The 22,751-nt window shown below is 37.8% G+C and overlaps 5 protein-coding genes across 5 annotated transcripts in view; 1 reads left to right on the forward strand and 4 right to left on the reverse strand.

The window, feature by feature from the left end:
- The window catches only part of ass1 (argininosuccinate synthase 1), a 28,119-nt gene extending 27,862 nt beyond the window's left edge, over positions 1–257 (reverse strand). The window contains exon 1 of the mRNA XM_046839580.1: positions 108–257. The gene's annotated coding sequence lies outside the window, so the exon portion shown is untranslated. The remainder of the gene's footprint in view (positions 1–107) is intronic.
- Positions 258–2,908: 2,651 nt separating this feature from the next.
- On the reverse strand, positions 2,909–10,222 carry surf4 (surfeit 4). The gene is given in 7 exon segments (XM_046839880.1): positions 2,909–4,107; positions 4,677–4,765; positions 4,768–4,862; positions 5,219–5,262; positions 5,345–5,421; positions 5,662–5,848; positions 9,941–10,222. Coding segments are annotated over 7 exon segments (807 nt in total). The 5' UTR covers positions 9,989–10,222; the 3' UTR covers positions 2,909–3,840.
- Positions 10,223–11,476: 1,254 nt separating this feature from the next.
- LOC124378783 lies at positions 11,477–14,620 on the reverse strand. The gene is made up of 2 exons (XM_046838552.1): positions 14,499–14,620; positions 11,477–14,074 (listed from the first exon to the last, which is right to left on the reverse strand). Exon 2 carries the CDS (start codon positions 14,015–14,017, stop codon positions 12,380–12,382), a length of 1,638 nt encoding a protein of 545 aa, XP_046694508.1. The 5' UTR covers positions 14,018–14,074; positions 14,499–14,620; the 3' UTR covers positions 11,477–12,379.
- A 1,181-nt stretch (positions 14,621–15,801) lies between these two features.
- surf2 (surfeit 2) lies at positions 15,802–18,736 on the reverse strand. The gene is made up of 7 exons (XM_046839294.1): positions 18,588–18,736; positions 18,373–18,449; positions 18,123–18,274; positions 17,900–18,003; positions 17,111–17,335; positions 16,784–16,926; positions 15,802–15,909 (listed from the first exon to the last, which is right to left on the reverse strand). The coding sequence occupies exons 2-7, from the start codon at positions 18,445–18,447 to the stop codon at positions 15,820–15,822; spliced, it is 789 nt and encodes a 262-aa protein (XP_046695250.1). The 5' UTR covers positions 18,448–18,449; positions 18,588–18,736; the 3' UTR covers positions 15,802–15,819.
- Positions 18,737–19,035: 299 nt separating this feature from the next.
- bbln (bublin coiled coil protein) lies at positions 19,036–21,724 on the forward strand. Its single transcript, XM_046839295.1, has 2 exons — positions 19,036–19,305; positions 20,490–21,724. The coding sequence occupies exons 1-2, from the start codon at positions 19,224–19,226 to the stop codon at positions 20,678–20,680; spliced, it is 273 nt and encodes a 90-aa protein (XP_046695251.1). The 5' UTR covers positions 19,036–19,223; the 3' UTR covers positions 20,681–21,724.
- The last annotated feature ends 1,027 nt before the right edge of the window (positions 21,725–22,751 follow it).

Here is a 22,751-nt window from a genome sequence, read left to right on the forward strand (position 1 = left end):
AATATCTTAAAACAAAAAGCTAAACCTTTGCCATAAAACCAGCAAAACCTGCAATATAATTATCTAAAATGTAACAAACGGAATACTAATTAATCAGATATACTCACCCAGGTAGCAGATAAAGGTAAAAAAATGAAAAGAACCTCGATAAAGAAGAGAAAAAGAGCAGGAGCTTCCTTCTAGGAACAGCAGCACCGCGTGCACAATATATATAAGTCCTTGTTTCGTCAGCACGCCGACTGACAGCCAGCCAATCAGACAGCAGATCGGTATCAGGGGCGTGGCTTAAATGGCCATGTGTCAACACGTCGCCTGATGTAATGCTCTGAGGGCTTGCGTTGCACATGCACAGGGTTTCATTTTGTATTCTCCTTTGTTTTGTTCTATCAGGGAAACCGATAATAAACACAATACTGAGTTAATAACATTTAATAACATTCTCCAAAGCTGTTTTGAGACAATGTCTGTTGTGAAAAGCGCTACTTGACTTCTTTCTTTCTTTCTTTTAATGAAATATTTCTTTCTTTCTTTTAATGATTTTTCTTCCTTTCCAAAAAAACATGGACAAAAGTATTAGGACACATGACATTTCCAGCCATATGTGGTTCTTCCCCAAATTTGGAGGCACACAATTCTATTGCATGTCACTGGATGTAGTAGCAGGAAATTTTCCATTCACTTGAACTAGGAGACCCAAACCTGTTCCAGCATAACACTACCCCTGTGCACAAGCTCCATGAAGATCTGCTTTGAGTTAAAGTGGAAGATCTCCTTCTGTTAAACACTTTTTGAATGAATGTGAATGCTGACTGCACCCCAGGCCTCCTCACCTCACCGACATCGCTACCTGATTGAGCTAAAATCTCCACAATGATACTCCAAAATCTAGTGGAACGTTTCCCCAGAAGAGTGAAGGTTATTTTAGCAGGAAATTGGTACAAAATATGGACCAGGATGTTCAGAAAGCACATACCAATCTTATGGTCAGGTGTCCACAAACATTAGTCCATATAGTGTGACAAGAAATTCTTGAATTGACTACACTTCCTGAGTCTGGATCTGTAATACAAGCTGTTCACGTTAGTCTAATTTTGTTTTCATTATGTAACACACCCTTATCTTGCAAATCTACCTCGAAAAATTCTTCCTGTAAGAGAAAATCAATGCCATTTCTTCTATTCAGGAAACATCTGCTGGAAATTCCAGGTTGATGTTTACAGAAATACACCTTCTAATTATTTGAAAAGAAATTTGAAGCCAAGCTGTCACTAATGGCCTCCGTTTTTGTTAATCTTATCAGAATTCCTGTAACCGTTGATCTTTTGATAATCACAGTTAATTTTTTAAAGTCTATCTACATTTTTATTGCAGTTTGTAAACAAAAACAATAAAAAAAACCTTATGTAAATAAGGATATTAGCAGACCTTTCAAGGAAAATATATCCAAAAATTGCTTATAATTTGTTATATTAAAAACAATTTTTTAATCCATTTTTGTTTATCTTAAAAATATAATATACCTAGAATAATGAGCATATGAGTATTTAAAGTAAAATCTTTGCAGATTAAGACTATTTTCTCCATTAACTCCAAGAACATCTTCTATGACATTATGGTACAAGTCATAAGTATTTTTAATAAATTTATGATGTAATTAAATCATTTAATTGGGTCAATTTAAAGACACAAATTTCCTGAAAGAAACAAATAACACATACAGAGAAATAGATTTAAAAGTAGCAGGTTTATGACCTACAGTGGTGCGTTTGGACACACACAGTGCGGTTAGATTGAAAATATATGAGGTGATTTCATCATCCATCTTCAATAACTCTTTTATCCAAGACACAGTTGTTGTAGATTCAGAGTTTACACCGGACACACTAGTGCTCAGAGTGAATGATTGTTCGCCAGACAAAACATTACCTGGCTTTGCCATCCTGTCACTTGATCATTTAAAATGTATTTTCAAAGACACTATTATTCATACTGTCATAGTTTAACAATAATCACAGATGATGGAACAAAAACACTAAGAGGGAACTTGATAATCTATAAGATCATAATTCCATAAGATGTTTTGAGCATTCAACATTTACACCCACATTATTATTGTTATAATAACCTACACTCTTCTAGAAAAATGTTCCACTGAATTTTGGAGTACAGTTGTGGAGATTTGGGTTTATTCCACCACAAGGGTATTAATAAAGTCAGGTACTGATGTACATGAGGGAAGGAAGCCTTGGGTGCAGTCAGCCTTCACGTTCATCCTAAAGGTTTTCAATAGATAAGAATATAGAATATAAGAAGATAGCTAACACCCTGAAACTGAGTTACAGTACAGTGGCCAGGGTCATACAGAGGTTCTCCAAGATGTCCTGTTGAGTAATGAGACTTGTTTGACTCAGATGGTGTCCAGCATGCGTGGTGCCACCCTGGTGAAGAGAACCAAGAAAATTGTGTCTTGCCTACAGTCAAGCATGGTGGTGGTAGCATCATGGTCTGGGGCAGCATGAGTGCTGCGTTCATTTCTATAGTATTGTCCATTGAGAAAATATACTAAAATAATGAAATGGGGGTGGGGGGGGTCTGGTGTACTCACTTTTGTAAGATGTTATGATACATGCAAAAAGAATTTCTTGGTCTAAATATTTGTTTTAAATCCATCATTGGTATAAGGTTCAAGGTTAATGTGAGTCTTGTCTGTATAACTATAATGAAGTGTACACAATTTGTGCATCAGTATCAGTATCAAGAACCTGCTCTATGAACATCACAGTGCAGAAAGTATGGAACACAATCTGGGCCTGAAAAAAAAAGCTAAACATGAAACCATATAAATTAGTCATTTTAATATTTAGCCAACAACAATTACAGGGAAAAAAAGTCTTTGAAACAAGTCAAATCTCTCTTTTTTTGCTTTTATTATTATTTTTATCTGTGTCTGAAAACAAAAATAAATCAAAAAATACATTATAAACTTCTGTAAATCAAAGTGTTATTTCAAACGATGGCAAAAACACAGATCAAGACAAAGTTCGGCTGACAGAATAGACCTTCTTCTGACCTGTTCCACCTGTGCAGATGTGTAAAATAGTGTTTGTTTGTTTGTATAAACTGCGAGGATGTCTACTGCCCGGATCCACACTGAGACTCAGACAGTACACAGTCCACCTAATGCGAAAATGGAGCCTTCAGAAGACTTTGTACTTCCGCTTTTAATTCTGTAGGGTGGTTTATAGATAACAAATCCCCTCGACTGAACCACGACCAGTGTTACAGGAGGCCCCGCGCACCCCGAACGCAAGGGCCATTTTAATTTGATGTGTGGATCGATCTGAGGGTGAAGGAAACAATGGTGCCGGATCGCTATCCGGTCGTATTTCAGTTGAAGCACTAAGTTACTGTTGTTTCACAGAGTCTATATGCGTACACATTCACAGCTATTTCTCAAGTGTTTTAAAAAACAACAACCACATAGCAATGCACATGAGAAGTAAGCATCCAGACACGAATATGTTTACAATGCTTTAAGACAGCATCCTGGTCAACCGTGACAGAGGGGTGGGAAGAAAAAAATAATAAATCAATGTTAACTCAGACAGTTCAGTATCTTTCAGGGTCTTTTCAGTGGGATCTGATCAGGCATCTTAAAAACTCATGTTTTTGCCATTGTGAATTTCTCTGTAAAAACAACAAAAAAAATGTGAAAAACAAAAAAAAAAAAAAAAGATGAGCAGGTGAAGAAGAGAATGGAGGTTCGGTTCTTTTAACATTTGCGGGTCCTTGTGTCCTGGGCAGTGGGTTTGTTTTACTGTATGAGGAGATGCCCTCTCCTTACCACTCCTTTTTCTTCTCATCCATGGACACGCCCCCCGGACCGAGAGCCACTACTAGCAGCAGGCCGCCGACAACCGACGTGGTCTGGAAGAAATCGTACTTGAGGAAGTCGTGCATGGGTTTGTAGGTAGGCACCGTCCAGAAGGCGTTGAAGTAGACGTTGATGGCCATGAGCCACACCACCAAAGTGAGAGCCGCAAGCTTGGTCTTAAAGCCGATGGCTACCAGAATGATGAGGGCTGTGCCCACCATGTTTTGGAGGATCTAAAAGAGGAATGAGAATGGAAGGTGAGGGTTTTAATAATTTGAGTGCATATAGTGTGTTTAGATTGAAATTGATATTGTAGTGTACTATACACTTTAAAATAATTTTAATAAAATCCATAAGCTGTAAATAAATCATGCCCCTTTAATCATTATAAATCAAAAGAATGAGAAAGTGAGGGAGGTTGTGAATGTGTGTGAGTTCATGAGTAAACAGAGTGTGTGAGTAAACTGAATATGTGATTGAATGTGTGAGTGGATTATCCCTAAAAAGTGAGTGACCGTGGATGTGTGGATGAGTGAACATTTTTTATTAGGAGGCCTTTTTACATAATGTACAGAAAACTATTTAATTTTTTTTTTACACAGCTGGTCTTTCTGGAAAATTTGTACAAATTTATAAAAATGTGAGGATATGCAGCAAACCTTTGCCTGTTTATACCCTGAAACCTTGGAAAGTTTGGGGCAAGGAGAAAAGCTTTTTTCATATTTAATTCTCATGTACAAAAAGGGAATCCTTCGAATATTTGTTATATATGTACAGGGCAATTAGTGTGATAGGTCCTCACCGAGAAGAAGTTGGAGTCGAAGTGCAGCAGGGTCATGAACATGAGAACGAGGAGGACGCGGCCACCCAGCTGCATGTACTGCTTTGGGAGCTCTCGCCCATCGTAGGCACGCCGGCAAACATGCTCTTACCCTCGGAGCGTGACTCAGCCAAGAGTAGCAGCAGCCCACCACCCAGGGCCATATTCCTGCATACACACACACACACCAAAGATCACTATACATCAATCTGTGTAGACATTCTGATACATTTTTTATTACTTTAAAGCATGCAGCTAGGATTGAGCTCATATATCAGTGTTTACACAAAAAGTTAATGGAATGTATATATATATATATATATATATATATATATATATATATATATATATATATATATATATATATATATATATATATGGACAAAAGTTTTGGGACATCTGCCAATTACAGCAAGTATCTGTTAACTCTTCTTTTTCCTAGAAAGATCAAATTCTAGTTTTTGTTGTTGTTAGTCAGTCAATAGAATACATTAAAAGAAAGTACAAAATTAAATAGAGCTCACCTCATCAAAAACTTTAGATCCCATAGTATACTGTAGGCAACAGTCTGAAACAGAGGATATGCAAATGAGATTAGATTATAATCAGTGTTTATCTGTTATCAAATCTAATGCTTCGTGCTTCCTTACCTGTAGCGCAATAATGCCAAATAATCCGAAGCAAGCATATTGTACAAAATTTCTACTGAGAACAAGGACACAGCCACCTGGAAAGAAAAAAAAGTGTTCGGGAGATTCACACAGCATTTAGAAGACTTTTTCCAGCAAATATGGACTAAATGTGGAATGGGATGTTAAAAAAAATATGGACCTCATGCTTAGGTGTCCACAAACATTTGTCTATGCAGTGTAAATCCACACATATTCAGCTTAATAAATGTGGGCCACTAATCTTAAAACCTGCACCCATCACACCTTAAGTATAAGGAAAGCTTGCAGACGCTCACCCAGCTGTCCTAAAAGGTTAAGCAGCACAAAGCACGTGGCCAGGAAGTAGCCACAACTCCAGGTAGCCTCGATGTAGTCTCTCTGTTCGTACCACTGGAACCACATGCGGATGCCGTCCTCCAGGAAGGTGCTAATGAGACACAGTCGTGCCAGGTGAGGCAGGTAGTGTTTCGTCATTCTGAGGAACTGCAGGGGAAAAAAAGAGGCACTCGTCTTAGTATTCAATCAAAGCTTAATAATCTGATTCACAAGCACAAAATAAAGGAGGTTTATATGTTGCTTTATTTCACTAGAAATACAGTCATAATTCTTGATTCGCTCTAAAGGACCAAAGATCGTATAGTATCTTGTAAATCACTGTATAGAGGATTTCAAGGAAAAAACTACATTAGTGACTGTGGCAGCGGGGGCGTGGCCGAGCGTCGGTTTGTGAATGGAGGGCGAGGCCGGGAGCAGGTAGACACAGGAATGCCTCACCTGAAGCAGATAATGTTTAATGAGTGTTCTCTCTCTCTTTCAGTGATCGGAGGGGGCATTTATGGAGGAGCATGAGGATGTGTGTGTGTGTGTGTGTGTGTGTGCGCGCCAGAGACGTGCGATTAAAGCACTGAGCACCAGAAAATAAAAGGAAATCTAAATAAAGAAACTTCATTGCCTTATAACCTGTCCTGTCATGGTGTTCCTTTCCCGAACTCACACGCTCTCCCACAGTGACCTCTGGATATTTTAAGACCAATCATTTCAAAACTTCCGATCCAAAATGTTCTTGATAGCTTTATGTTTCGGTAATATAGAGAACAGAACCTTTACAAAACATTCATAGAATTACACTGTAAATCTGAAATTTATCTTAAAAGTATTGTTCCATAATAAGTTATTATATTGATGCACACTCTATGGACACCGTAAGAGTCTCCACTTTCTGTTATAATAACCGACACTCTTCAGGGAAGATGTTCCACTAGATTTTGGAGTGTGCTTGTGGAGATTTATGTTCATTCAGCCACAAGGGTCTTAGTAAAGTCAGGTAGTGATGTAGGTGAGGGGGCCTGGGGTGCAGTCAGCATTCACATTCATCTCAAAGGTGTTCAAAAGGATCATTCACTCCATCCCATGTAAAGCATATCTTCATGGAGGTGGCTTTGTGTACAGGGGCATTGCCATGCTGGAACAGATTTGGGTTTTCTAGCTAAGGGAAAGTAAAGGGAAAAGTTCATGCTCAAAAAAACTTCCTGTACAATTGTGAAAGAACCACATATCGCTGGAAAAGTCAGGTGTCCCAATACTTTTGTCCATATAGTGTATTTTAATCATATCTAATTGGGAATTAATAGCACAATTCTATCTATTGCATTTTTCCATGAAGAATTACCCATTAATTAATTAGTCTTTTCAGGTTGTTTTTTGTGTGTTGTAGAAGCAAAAGCAGTTTAAAATAAATCCACAAATCTAAATTAATATTATAAGAAAATTAGACTTTTTTTTCATTTTAAAACACATAGACCAAGTTTCTAATGCAATTATTAATTGACTAATCATAATTTTCCCTGCAGGGAATATTATCTTCTCTGCTATACTACTGCACCGAGCAGTCACACTGTTTGGGGACTTTAATCTTATTCCCGCTCTCATCCCCCCCCTATAAATACCCCTCATTATCTATTCACATTCTAAAGTTGCTGATTTTACAAGCTGGTACACAGCATGCTCATTAGAAGAGCACTTGTGCTATCACTGACGTGTGGGCTGATACAATCCATCCGCCTTACCGATTGGCCGAGGCATTCTGAGAAACGCTGATGTGGACTACTGGATGGGTGGGAATGTGTGTATCTGTGTATGTGTGTGTACGTACTGTGGAGCCAAACAGTGCTTGTGCAAATCACCTGGGCTTAAAGGAAAGAGTGTTGTTGCAAGGTTTCTAAAAACGCTTGAGCGTAAACAACACAAAAGCACACAGCCAAGGCCTCGTACTTCGGGATTTTAATGATTGAACACAGAAAAGAAAGCAGATAAAGGCTCAGCTGCATGTAATCAGTTCGTAATACTGAAAAAAAAAATCACTCCGGTATCTCATTTCTCATTTTCATCTCATCAAGTGTATCGTGATATAAATAATCGCGATATCACTACATATTATCATATTGCCCAGTTCTGATACTACACTCATGTTACAGTATTTTAAACTATAAACTCTACAGAACGCAACGAGAAAAAGCACCATTATATGTATTATATTATATATTTATTTAATTACACTGATTTTTTTTTTTTTTACTGTTTTTTTTTTTTAAACACTGGCGCGTTCATCTCCAAATGAACAACTCCCATATTGTTGTGACTAAAAAAAAAAAAAAATCCAGAATAAGCGAGACGTACAGTAACCGTTCGTCACATGCTGACCTTGAAACATGAGCTTCCGAGACCCCAATATTAGGATGGAGGTTATTTCTGTAGCCTCTTAGCTATGTATCAATTACTTTCTTTATACTCTCACACAATTATTTCAACACTCTGCTGTAATCTTTGTACAAAATTTTAATCAGTTCACACACAGAAAGAGAGAGAAAGAGAGAGAGAGAGAGAGAGAGAGAGAGAGAGAGAGAGAGAGAGAGAGAGAGAGCACCACAAAGAGCCTTTTATAAACAAGTTTGAAGAACTCCATGGCTGATATGTGTTAAGTCACCCTTGAGCAACAGCTGGCATACAACAGTGACCTTTGCCTTGCGCTATCAGGCACAAAGTCGCGTATAAAGCAATCGCATGCTATAATTTAGACGCATGTGTCACACCAGTCACTGGTAGCTGTTTCACTTAATGACAAGTTCCCCTAACCTGGTCCTAGAGAACTTTATGTCTCAAACATTTGAGTGTTTTTTTGCTCGAACACACTTCTAGCTAGACAGCTGATTAATTGGATCAGGCGTGTCAAAGCACACTGGAGATAAGACCTATTCAGATCAGATTAAATCTGCAAGAAGTGCTGCCACTTTTCCCTGTTTTACAGCTGATTATATCTATCAAGTCAGCGTTCTTCATCTGTCATCTGAAAACACGGTTGTGACCCGTCCTCAGATATTACATACATACATACATAATATTAACCAGTGCCTCTTCAACCACCTGAAATGTGAACATATGTCCATGTGACAAAAAAAAAATCCAGGTTTTGTCGAATATACACTTACACATTTGTAATTTGCGCCACTTGTGGTCATTTTATTGCTGTCCAGATGAGAGTTTCATTACTATTGCCTCTAATAAACTAATCCAAACTAACCAGTCCCAGCTGCTGAACCACAAGGAGCTAGATCTGATCCAACACGTCCTGAAATGGCTAAAATCAATGCAAACCAATGAACATGTACATCGTAAACAGGAACCTTCAAAATAATCTTCATCTGAAGACTAGGTTTAATACTGTATGTTGCCGCATGTCTGAAGTGAACCACTGAAGCATTTGACACGATGAACAACGGCGTCAGAGAGAGCGAAAAGTTTAGAGAGAAGGTGGTTTGGAAGATTAGATAATTATATATTGTATAAATTATAATATATTAACTATCATTATTATTGTTAATATTATTATCGATGCTATAGTAACCTGTTTCAGCTTAAACCAAGCCAAGGCTCGGAAAAATAAATAGTTTGCAGACACCTCAGAGCTTCTACTGTAGAGAAAGACACAATCATGGGGGAGGGACTTATGTGCTCTAGGGAGCATTTCATTGGCTAAAAGCAGCACTAGTACAGGATGAGTCATCATTGGAGTACCACATGATGAAGACATGTTCAAATCTATAGTTCCCCCCCCAAAATATATAATAATCTAGAACTAAAACTTCTGCACTGTTGACAACCTGTGATAAATGTTTAGAAAGAATTGAAGCACTTTTTATTGTTTACAGCTTTTTACAGTTTAGTTAAAAGATTATTATGTGTCTCGGCTTTGCATATGTGAAACTCCAATCCATGCAACTAACAAATCAACCAAAATTTACAAAGTTAACTTTGCCAACAGCTAGCTATTCCAAATATGTCCTTTTTTTCCTCCAAAGGCCAAAAAAACGCATTAACGCAATAATAATTGCGTCTTATTTCTCTTTATGGCCAACTCACTATTCTGACATTTTTATTCACCTCCTCCATTCATTTCCTCTGCAACTTTCGATGCTAACTAGCCTAGCCGGCTAAGCTAATCAACTCTAATCCGAGCTCTTATGGATAATTATTTTTTTTATTCCACCAAACCCACGGATGATTTCCGTTATTCGTTACCTGATCCGCCACGTCCTCCGCCGTGCTCATGATATCCTCCTGACCCATGGCTTGTCGATTCCGCCACCGCACCGCCGTTAGAATTAAAACTCAGGCTTGTTCTAATGTCCCCTTCTTGCTATTTCAGACGCGGGTGTAAGGAGATTTTCCCTCAACGCCGCCGCCGCCGCCTGGACGTCAACACTAGGCCGCGCCGTCCGTCCCACAATCCCGCGCGCGCTGCCACCGGCGATCAGCCCCCCTTTCGCGTTGCGCTGAGCGTCGCGCGGACCCGCCGCGTGTGCCACGTATACCGCGTGAGGGGTGCGCGCGCGCTCGCTCGCACTCGCTCGTGCGCTCTGTCTCTGCACAGCACAAGTTATTAGCAGGGTCTTCAACGTTTTTCAGGTCAAAGACCCCTTAGAGGATAAATATATGGGGCAGGGACCCTCTGATACAAAAAAATGTAATATATAAGATATAAAAAAGAATCTATCATATATACACTTATTATATTAAGACCATTAGAACTATGTTGTTGTAGTACATGCATCTGTATATTTTCATTAACTTTTAAATCTTTTAAAAGGTTTTATGCATCATAAATTTATTTTGCGATAATAATCGTTAGTTGTTCGCAGTTGTCTTTTATTTGAATGGATTTGCAGTTTTATACATTTTCCTTTTACTATCAGGTGGACAATTATACATTTAAATGAACTTCAGATTTAATTTTTTTGAACATGTAATTTTACTGCCAGGTGGACAATTTATACATCTACATGAACATCAACTTTATCTTCAATAGAACTTTAATGTAATAGCTATGATATTTTTAAAATGAGATATTTTATCTTTGATGTTTTATCTCCGAGGCCTTTGTTGACGTCCTACCTGAATCAATCCACCTCTTAATATCATTATGAGTCATCTGTGTCTTGTGTCTCTTGCCACCAAGCAAGTTGTTTTGCTTGTTCTTCCAAAGTAATGGTTATTAGCTTACAGAATTAGTATGTAGTGCTTTACACCAAGGCCTTCAGTGATGTCCATACCTGAATCAATCCACCTCTTGATACCATCATTAAGACACCACTATATATAACCCTGAAACTAAATTACAGTACAGTGGTCAGGGTCATACAGAGGTTTTCCAAGACGGGTTCCACTCAGAAGGGTCGCAAGGGTCCATCAAAGAACGTGCAGAAGCTGCTTAAAAAAACAGGCATGAGTGCTGCCAGCATTGCATTAGAGGTTGGAGAGGTAGAAGGTCTGCTTGCCAGTGCTCAGAACGTATGCTGCACACTGCAGGAAGTCAGTTTGCATGACCGTTTTGGAAGCCTTTTCTGAAGCTGGTTGTTATTACAGCAAATGTGGACTGTGATGACCAAAAAAGCACGTTCCAATTTTATGCTCAGGTTTCCACAAACCTTTGTTCATATAGTGTATGTCGTAAACGACGCCACACACTATATATTCCCAAAACACAGGGAAGCTGCTGAGAGACCTTGAGTACTAGGCATGAGTGTTATATGTAATAATCTGATGTGACCAAGGAAGAATTGTTTAAGCATAATCTTTATTAAGGGAAAAAAATGATGCCAAAGCACAGAATCTCATCGCATAAAAAATACACCATACACAAGATAAAGCAACGTAGGGCGTCATGCTGTGTGGCTGCTTTACTTCAGCTATGGCTGAGGTTTCATTGAGGGAATCTCTTAATACCTATCTATTTAAGGCCCAAACCTGCATGCCGCTGTTAATTCAACAACAACCTAAAGCATGAATCCAAGTCAGCAAAAAAATACAGATCAAGTTTTGGAAAGTCCCTGAACAAAACCTGATCTAAATCCTATCGAAACCTGTTGAAAACCCTGAAAAAAAGATTTTTCACAGGAATTCCTCTTGATACTTGAAAGAGCTGGAGGATTGATTTTTTTGGAATTAAACTGGCAAAAGAAGGTGTGATAACGTAGTAGACTGTTACATAAAACGACTGAGGACTGTATAACAAGCACAATGCTTTAACAAATCTTTTGTTTTTATGAGGTATGCAAACTTTTCTTTATTCGAATAATTTTGGATTCTATATCACATTTAAGGTGAGAAACAATTGAGTGTGATTTGTAGTGGTTTCATTTTTTTACATCTTGAATACTCATTTTAACAGGGGTGTGTAAATTTTTATATACACTGAGCTACACTTAAAAACAAACAAAAAAAGAGGATAAACAACTTAGTAGCCATCGCCAAAGGGTACAAACAATGGATTAAAAACAAATGGCATAAACAGCTTGTCAACTTCCCCCGAGCATCTATCAAACAAGAATTTCCCCCCAAAAAATTACAAATAATAATAAAAACAATTTGTGCAAAATACCATGGAAGGAGACATAAAAAATGAACATATCAACCACAAATATAATCATAAAAAAACAGAAACTAATCAGTTCCAAACATCTATTTTCGAGTCTCGACCACGAACGGAAGATCCGCAAACGCAACTTTTAGCGAATCAGTGCAGTTGGTTTTGGCCATCCATATCTGCCGTTTAAGAGCCACGGATGCTGCCATGATCCTTCCAGAAAGTTCGGCCTGGTGTGAGGAGAGCTGAAACATGAACTCTCCGATGAGCTTAAGCTCGCTGAGAACATCCGTGAGCCTTTGAGGAGACGGGTTTTCAGAAATCTCTGCCAAAAGGTGCTTCTGATAATCAGACAAGTATCGCAAATAATTAGCCGTCTTTGCTAGCATGCCAGCGGTTTCGTACGAGTTATCTGCAAGTGCTTCAGTGAATTTCCAGTGCTCAGGAGTAACGGGGTGTTCTCCGTTTCTTGTAGGCATGACGGCTTGGAAGATGGTCGACATAAGTTCGTTGACTTGAGGCATATGTTCATAAGGTTGAGCTTGGCTTTCATGAAGCTTGTACAACTCAGAAAACACTGGCCTGAAGGCTTGTGAGCTCGCCGGGTTGGCCCATGTACTTTGAACCGAATCCTCAAACTCTGGCACCATCACTGGATGTTGTGAGTTGCTTTGAGATATGGGAAAATCGATACCCAATCGTTTGGCTGCACGTACTATGAGATTCTGCAGCTCTTCCAATGTAACATCAGGCACTGAGCTCATGTGCTGCAATGAACTGGATTTTAAAGAATGTGAGATATCGATTTGCGCATCTTCTTGTTTCACTGCATTCGCAAAGGAAACTGATCCAGAACAGGCAGCAATACCTGTCTGTTGTCCCTGCTCCACTTGCGAAACTAAATTTGGAGCATCGTTTGGGCTCCTCTTCTCCAAGATATCAAGCCTTCTTTCAATGGTGCTCCACTGTACCTGCATGTCTTTCTGTTGGGCTTCCAGTTTCTCCTGCACCATTTTAAGGAGCTGCTCACTTTTTGCCGAATTCCTTGTTTCCCGGCGTGACCTCTTCTCCCTGACAGGTTCGCAGGAGGAATCAGAACTCCAAGACGAGGACAAGGATGAAGATGGGGAGTGCTTTCGTTTCCGTCCGCAGCTCCTGCTCGAGTGTCTCGTGCAGCACGGGTGACACCTAGACAAATGGCGTCTTTTGTGTGACGTCGAAGGTATCAACGTAGACGCTACAGATGAAGCCGAGTCTAGCGTATGCTGCAAGGCAGCATGTGAAACACATCTACCTTTAACCGCTGTAGCATTTGGGTCAGGAAGGTTCAAAGACGGTGAGAGAAGAGTAAACATGACGGGTGCAGAGGAAAAAGATGGTGCTGAAGCAGCAGTTTCGGCCTCCGAAACATTAGGTGTAGCACACATGACTTTCACAGATTTAGCCGTAGCAGACGATGCGACCGGTTCAAGTTTCGACTGATTTCTGTTTTGAGACGCCTCATTTTTTCGCTGCTGGGCCTCCTGATGGATCACCTCCTGCACCTTGGTGAGACGCTTGATACAAGTACTCCAGTCCATCTTGGCACAGTGTGGACATTTTCCATATTCCAGGACAGCCTCCTTGGCGTGTTGAATTCCCAGGCAGATTAAACACTTCTCGTGTGTGTCTTTGGACTGGATTTTATAGTTGCGGCACGAACACCAGGTAAATTTCACCACCGTATTTGCCATGTTGGATAGGAATGCTTGTAACAAAGTTTGCAGGGCTTCAGAAAAACATCCAGTTACCTGTACATGAGAAGAAGCAAACAAACAAAACAAAAAACACTGAATGCACTGGTGCATTTTAACATATGTAACCTATGCAGCAGGATGGAAGGATGTAATGAGATATCATCAGCCCTGTAATATATAATATTATAATACACTTACGTGATATATTGTTAGTAATATTTATATCGAATACACCCTCTGGTCGAATCAAATCATTAAAACTGTACATATAAATCCATTGTTTGCTGAATTTTAATATGTTCACCCTGTTAATTAATACACTTTTTGTCATTTCAATCTGATGCACAATTTTTGTTTCTATACATATATACACATGCATTCATCAGCGATTTGCCAGTGATTATGGACCAATTGTTTCTCTTGCTGCAAATCATGCACCACGAATTAATTGAAATGTTAAACCAAGGCTTAACCTTACCGTAAAATAAAGTACAGACACAAAAAACCCTACAAAAAACCGAGTAAATGCTGCTCTTTCAGTCCAAAGGTAAACACAAAACAACGGAGTCGCTCTTCGATGACGTCATATTACGCGCGACGAAAAAGCATCCAGTCAATGCTTTACTGTTATAATACAATGCAGTACCATCTGGAAAAAAAAAAAAAAAATTTACTATAATAATAGTAATACTCTAAAATTACTTTATATGTAGGTGATATCAAATTTTAGATGAAATTTATCTATTTTCCACCAATCTAGTGAACACAGAATTATAGAAATGCCTATAATTTTTTTATCTTAATTAAAAAACTAAAGAAAAAAAAATCACATGTACATAAATATTAAGCCCCTTATTCAGTACTTAGTTGAAGCACCTTTGGCAATAATTGAACAAGCTTTTCACACCTGTATTGGAGTTTTTCTGCCATTCTTCAGAGCAAATCCTTTCAAAGATCTCTAGGACATTCACAGAGTAGTTCCTAAGCTGCTCCTGTGTTATCTGTGTGCTTAGAGTCTTTGTCATGTAGGAAGATGAACCTTCGGGCCAGACTGAGATCCTCCACAACATGATGCCACTTTACAGATTTAGATCATATATATATATATATATATACACTTTCACCTTCAACCAATGACCACTGCATTCTGCGATATTTGATTAATAACAATTGTAATAATGTTATACAAAATAAAATACGTTAATGTAATCATTTTGTACTCAGCTGTCAATAATAATAATAATAATAATTAAAAAGGCGGTTCATGCTCAAAACTCTCTGTGGCTGAATTACAACAATTCTGCATAGATGAGTGGACCAAAATTCCTCCACAGCGCCGTAACAGACTCATTGAAAGTTATCGCAAATGCTTGATTGCAGTTGTTGCTGCTAAGGGCAGCCCAACCAGTTATTAGGTTTAGGGGCAAACACTTCTTCACACAGGGCCATAAAGTTTTGGATTTTGTTTTCCCTCTATAATAAAAACCTTCATTTAAAAGTTCACTTTTGTGTTCGTTAGATGATCTGTTAGTTAGATGATCTGAAACATTAAGTGTAAAGTTTTTACTAACGTTCTGCACTTTTTTCACCGTATTGCATGTATTTGCTTTATCCAGTTGCAATTACCTCATTCATCTCAAGCAGCTGAAAAAGTAACATATTTTTTGGTACAAAAATATGCTTTGTGACTGTTGCATGATCCATATTCCTAACAGGACATTCTTACAAAACTACCCACCTGAATAACAGCATATCACACTAATAACAATGACATAGAAAACTTGATGCAAGCAATTTTATTATTTTCCATTTTTTACTTTATTGATGCCCTTGAAACCGTTCCTTTTTTTGTTTTTCTTTAATTTCTTGTTAAAACCAGCAGCCTGGACCTGTAAAAGCAAAAGCAAAAACAAAAATAATGAATTATATTGCTTAATTATATTACTTTTACTTTCACAAAAGTGAGTAAATCCCTCACATTTCAGCAACCAATTTAGTAGATCGTCTCAAAAGACAATCCTATAGAAATATGGATATACTGTGTTTTAGAGTAGTCAACGTGCAGCTTGTATATCAGTAAAGATTTACTGTCCTCTCAAAATAACTCAACATACAGCCATTATTTTCAAAATAGCTCGCAAAAAAGTGAGTAGACCCTAAGTGATAACAGCTGTACGCCGTGTAACCGTGCAAAGCCACATGTCCTATCCATCATGTTCATGTTTTTCACTCGTGCTGTGCATCAGGTGCAGAAGCTGCTTCAAAAAACAGATGCATGAGAGCTGCAACATTGCTTTAGAGGTTCATTGCAGTTCATTGAAGGAAACATGGATTCCAACATGCACTGTGACTTTCTGAAGAACAACATGATGCAATCCCATCAAAAACTGGATCAAACAGCAGTTTTCCAAACATGAAAATGACCCCAAGCACACCGCCAAGAGGATTCCAGCAATAACCTTTGCAGCTCTGGTGAATTCTATACCCAGAAGGATTACGGCAGTGCTGGATAACAATGGTGCTCACACAAAATGTGACAATTATTTAGACAATTATGGCTGCATGTTGTTATTTTCATACAAGCTGCACAATGACTACTCTAAAATATATCCAAGTTTTATTTCTATAGTATTGTCCATTGAGAAGGTTTACTAATATGGTTGCTGAAATGTGAGGGGTGCACTCACTTTTGTGAGATACTGTAAATACAGTTTATTGCAAAAAATGTGACACCTGGGGAAAAAAAAAAAACGATTTGAACACCTTTTTGCGTTTCTGTGCTGCCTGTTTCTCTTCTTCCCTTTCAGAAACCTCCATATCATCATCATCATCATCATCAGTCTGGAATTCATCTTTGTCTTCCTCCATCTTCTGTTGTCCCTCTGTCTTTAGGGTGAACAATGTGGCTATATAAAAAAAAAAAAAAAAAAAAAAAACAAAGAAAAATAAATAATAAAAAACCACAAGAGAAAAAAAAAAGAAATAAAAAGAATGCATGACAAAATTAGAAATGGTGTGATGTTAAACGAGACAATCAGAATAGACTACAGCAATATGAATTTGAGCTGGTATAAAAAACTGCATGCATACAAGGATAGAGATCGGACATGCTGTCCTCGGAGTCGCTGCCTTCTCCCTCGCTGGAGCTCGGAGCCCAAATGCCGCTGTCCTGCTTCCGTTTGTCTTTCTGCTTATGCTTGTTCTTGCTCCCTCGTTCGCTCCTGCTATCCATGGCATCATCCGTGTCTCTCGGTGGCTTTTTCTGCCTCAGTCTGACTGGAACAAACTCCACACCTTGTTTTATACATTCCTCATCTGGAAAAAAGAGAAAGCGCAAAACATTACATACTACGATTAGGTTGTTATTGTGCTGTAAACAAATAACACTTGTGTTGTTATTGTGCACAGGTCTCAGCGTTTACTACAGCGCTGCTGAATGCTTGATCCTGATTGGTCAAAAGGACAGAAGAGTTTGCGCTTTGCAATTTCAACAGGAATTCTTTATTAATCAAGTGAAAAATGAGACGATGATAAGGGTCGACTAAGAATGACTGTTTATAGCTGCTATAGCGGTGTCAGAAATAAGTCAGGGCATTTTTTTTGTCAAGGTTCCATGGAATTAAACAAACAAAAATAAAAAAAAGAGCTCAGCAAGAAAAAGATTAATAATCACCATTACCATGTTATTAACATGTTATGAGAGGAACAAAACACATAACCCACATAAAACATCTGCACAAAAAGTTAAGAACAAATGAAAAAAAAAGAAAAAAGTCACTTTCAGACAACTCAGTAAATAATTAAAATAGGATGAATATTTTCCTGTAACAAATATTGCATTAATAGAAGAATCGCCGAATCTCTGAAAAATACACTTACACTGTGCTAGAGCTTTCTTGAACCGTTTTCCACCAACGTGCCGGAGAACATGATGAGGCAGCTGGTTGATGTGTCTCAGGGTCAGCTTGCAAAAAAGATGATTTCTTAAAGAGGGGGAAATAATAAAAAAAAAGGCAAAACTGTCATGTAGCTCTCACATCGACATCACATTAAAAAACAAACAACAAACAAAAGTAATTACTTATAAGTAACCAAAACATACGGTTGCTTTGTGCTCGGGACCAAATGAGGTTCATACTGGCTGTAGTTAAATTCCTCTCCAGCACACAGCTTCTTGAATTTCTTTCCAGATATGAAGTTCTGTAGCTCTGCAAGGTTGCATGGAAATTCGTGGCCATTTAATAAGCACTTGACCTAAAAGCAGACAGCACATCATCACCATCATCATCATCATCATCATCACATGATCATAAACAAAACCGTGTCACATTTCTAAATAGATCGCAAATGACCTTTTTGTCTTTAGTGAGCTCTAGGAAAGGTTGATTTTGTAGAAATTCACGTAAATCTGCAGGCAAGTCCTCCATTACTGCTCCAAAAGATCCACGTGCAGAGAAAACTCGTCATTTTAACAGCAAGTAAAGCACTTTATAATCAACACAAAACCTTTACATATGACATAAGGAATTAAACAAGTAAAATATATTTCATAACAACAATAAGTTACCTGTTTTAAATAATACTGCTGAAACAAACCAAAAAAAGCTTGGTCTTAGAGCAACACGGATGACGTATATTTCCTGCGACGCATACAACACCTGTTTGGACCTCAGCTTGGATTGGTGGCTATCAATAATGCCTGCACGCAATATCGCACTGTATTTGTATAAATAAACAGGGGAAAAAGTATATTAAATTATGATACTAAATATTATTATAACTGTAAGTAGAATTTGTTCTTTTAACGCATGTATAACTTGTTTTATACGCGTGATTATTGTTTGCTTGGTTTTAAAGCAATCTTCTTTATTTACTTGAAAAAAAAGCGGAACCGCAAAAAAACCGCCAAAAAACAAAACAAAACATTTAAGCTTTAGTTAATTTGCATATTTGTTAACAGATCGTATTTCCATTTATAAATAATTTATTTTTAGCATGGCATTTTACGAGGATACCTTTCCGAATCACCTGACAGTCAGCTGTGTTGCAGATAATGTGTCCATCACAGTAACGATTAAACCTTATTTTATTTTAATTACGAGCTGTAAATCATAAAATACAAACAGTTATGAGTGTATAGTTAAATCTAATGTTGTTTAGCCCTACAGCTTGATTTTTATTGCTCTAGTATTTAATAAAGAGGATGAAAATGTCAGGACCCAACGGAGATCCCGAGGTTACAGCTAATGAAATCATTGAGGATGAGGATGATTTTAATGAAGATGGTGAGTTGTTTGACTGACACACACACACACACACACACACACACACACACACACACACACACACACACACACACACACGATAATAATATTAATAATAATAATGATGATAATTTAGGATTTAAAGCCCATTGTGTGTAGAGGCTGTTAGGAATCAATTTAGGTTGCCAGATTTTAAAACTCCCCAACAAAAATCCTTCTCTTAATTTTCCTTTTCCTAATAATAATAATAATAATAATAATAATAATAAAGATATCCATAGAGGCTTGGGGTCTGTACAGTTTTGCTGACGTATTAAGAGGTTTGCAGAAGTCTGTACAAGATTGCTGAGGTCTGTAGAGTTTTGAAGAGGTCTGTAGAGGTTTGCTGAGGTTTGCAGAAGTCTGTACAAGATTGTTGAGGTCTTTAGAGGTCTGCTGAGGTTTGCAGAAGTCTGTACAAGATTGCTGAGGACCGTAGAGGTTTGCAGAAGTGTGTACAAGATTGCTGAGGTCTGTAGAGGTTTGTAAAAGTCTCTACAAGTTTGGGGAGGTCTGTAGAGGGTCTGCTGAGGACTGTAAATGTCTGTCGAATTCTATACAGGTTTGATGAGGTCTATTGGGTTCTTTAGAGGTTTGCTGAGGTCTGTAGAAGTCTGCAGATGTTTTCTGAAATCTGTCGAGATCCATAAAGGTTTACACTATATAAGATTCAAACTAAATCTAAACAAAACTAACAAACTGTACCTAAATCACCAAGTGTCCACACTTCATCAATTTAAGACCTTAAAAAAAAAAAGTTTAGTAAAATATAAAATGTAAATGATTACAAAATATTTGATTTGATGTAGCATGTATTCGTATAATTAAAACGTACAATAATTATTTACAAATATTTTTTAGCGGCTCTCAGTGTATGGATGGAGATTTTCAACCATCAGGAAGTTGAATTGATTTAGCTAATATCTAATTAAATAATAGTTGAGATTCAGTGTGCGACGACCAGTAAAATGTGTTTAGTAACTTTATATATTTCCACTATAATACATGAATTAATCATTAAATTGTAGATCTGATAGACAACCTTATCCAGATTACACTTAACCTATTAATTGCGTCATTACGCCTGTGTGTGTGATCAGATGATGAGTCTGTTTCCATGGTCATGAGATCAGTCTTGTCCACGGGTTTTTTTTTTGCAACATTAGAATACGCCGCCATTAACTCCATGCTGGATCAGATCAACTCATGCCTGGACGATTTGGAGGAAAGGAACGACGTGCTGAACGGAAAACTGCACGAGCTCCTGGAGTCCAACCGTCAGGCTCGTCAGGAGTTTCGAGCTCAGATCGACAAAAAGGAAGCAGAAGAGCAGAAACAGCTGCCGTCTGAGGGATGACTCCTAACTCTCATTCAGTTCTATTCCTGAATCATTCCACTGGCTTCTTACTGTACTGTATGTGTTTATATTTGCCATAAAATATTCAGCTCTGTGTGGATCTCCTGTATACCCTACCATGTACACAGTGTTTCTTCATGTGATTTTATTTATATATTGTTTTACCTTATTCATTTTAATATAAAAACCTGTAAATCAAAAAAAAGGAACCAACAAATCATTCATCAAATATTTTAATAGACATTAAAATGCAAAAAACAAACATTTGAAGAAGAGAGGAAAAAACAAAAAAGACAAGATGCTTCCAGCTCCTATAAAACAGCCTTTTATATTCCTCGTTTTATCTGTAGAATAAAAATAGATCATAAAATGTACAGTTGATCTTTTTCCGTACTCCTGAAGGAGGTACTCTACACATTTCCACACAGCATCTTAGCGTTCCTTAACGACGTCTTCCCAACATGTGTGTGAGGAAAAACTAAAAAGTTTATTTATTTATTTTTTACCTGGAACTGGTGTTATAGAGTTAAGATGTTAAATATAATCAGGGCTGGACCTTCTGTCGATTTATGAGTGACTAATACTGCACAAGGTGCTTGTGGATACAAACTAATGACGACAATCTGCTTTTCAGAAGTATCAGGAATGAGCCAATTAAATGGGACACAAAGACATGAGTTTCCAGAAAAATAAACAACCTATAATCTCAATGATTATCAGATTTATTAATAACAGGACAGGATGAGGGCTGATATGTAGACCTGTTCCTGATCTGGATATGGCTTCAGATCTTTCCATAGATCTTTGATGCTACAACAAACCAGTTCAATCACTTAAGGTTTGGCTACTCTTATTAACCAGACCTTCTCAAACACCAAAAGTTTCCAATATCAGTTCGTAAATCTAATCATGTCCAATGAAATGGTGCAAACAATTTCTAAACAAGACCTGTGCACTGAATAGCAGACAGAAGTATCCAAGTATTATGAGGGGAAATAAAATGTTTGGGATTGTATATTAAAGAGTAAAAGATTGCAAATTACATCCTAAACTCCATCTGCTTCATTTTTTTCTTTTCAGTGTCTTTTCACCATTGTTGCTGAGATGCAAATTAAAAATTAAAAAAGAACAGAAAAACAAACACAATATTGTAGGTGAAAAAAAAAAAGCATCACGATCACACAGCTAATGCCACTGATGGAGTAAAACCTTTGTATAAAGCAGCTCTTCTTCAGTGTTTCTTTCTAAATTTTGAAACCAGTTATGCCCTAAAAGATTGACACACGAACAAATGAATGAATGCGCATTATTTATTTAAAAAAAAAAATTATAATAATCGTCTCTCGCCCGAAAAACCTCTCAGCATTTCCGAGAGTCACAGCTCACATTTTTCAAGGTTAAAGGTAAAAGTTAAAAAAATAAAGCGTACGCACAGAATTAGGAGAAATGTAGATCGCTATGGATCCAGCAGACTGAAGGAAATGCTTGGAGATTCTTTCTGAACCCACCACGAGATGATCTTTATTTTAATCAAAAGAGCCTATGCAATGTTTCAATACACGTCCTCTCATTTCTGAATCTGGCTTCCTGATTTTGGACCGTGTACAAAAAGGAGTATTGGTTTCTGAAAAACCAGTTCAGTTACACTCATCGAGGGATAGGAGCATGAAAGACAAAACGGCATGGTCGTACATCCAGCTAAGCTAACGACGTTTATAGAACGACTCCACTGACATTAGGACACTAGGATGATGCTCAAGAATCCTGGGTTCTAGGATTAAACTGTGAAGAGGAAAGAAAAAAGAAAAACACTTGTGAAGTAACACTTTCCTTATTGGTTGTTTGGAATAGCATACATTTAAAAAAAAAAGCTCTTTAAAGAGCGCTGGCTTTTTTAAAATTTTTATCCTGCTAGAGCTAACCTGAAAATATGCTTTCTTCTCATTAAGCTCCAGTCTGTTGAGACTTATCCTTTAAACTGATTTGAGGTTTTAGTGGATAGATCCAAAGTAAGAAGGCTTGATGTGACCTGTGACTTGTTCCCAATGCTTTCTTTCCTCCAGGAGACACA

The sequence above is a fragment of the Silurus meridionalis genome, chromosome 25, assembly GCF_014805685.1.
Source record: "Silurus meridionalis isolate SWU-2019-XX chromosome 25, ASM1480568v1, whole genome shotgun sequence".
Classification (NCBI taxonomy): domain Eukaryota; kingdom Metazoa; phylum Chordata; class Actinopteri; order Siluriformes; family Siluridae; genus Silurus; species Silurus meridionalis.

Excerpts from the sequence above, each read along its gene's own strand:
- LOC124378783 (XM_046838552.1), bottom strand. The coding sequence starts at position 14,017 with ATGGCAAATACGGTGGTGAAATTTACCTGGTGTTCGTGCCGCAACTAT.
- surf2 (XM_046839294.1), bottom strand. The coding sequence starts at position 18,447 with ATGGAGGACTTGCCTGCAGATTTACGTGAATTTCTACAAAATCAACCT. Across the intron at positions 18,275-18,372 it reads AGCTCACTAAAGACAAAAAG|GTCAAGTGCTTATTAAATGG; the intron begins GTCATTTGCGAT and ends GTCTGCTTTTAG. Across the intron at positions 17,336-17,899 it reads CAAGAAAGCTCTAGCACAGT|ATGAGGAATGTATAAAACAA; the intron begins GTAAGTGTATTT and ends TCTTTTTTCCAG.
- bbln (XM_046839295.1), top strand. The coding sequence starts at position 19,224 with ATGAAAATGTCAGGACCCAACGGAGATCCCGAGGTTACAGCTAATGAA. Across the intron at positions 19,306-20,489 it reads GGATGATTTTAATGAAGATG|AATACGCCGCCATTAACTCC; the intron begins GTGAGTTGTTTG and ends TTGCAACATTAG.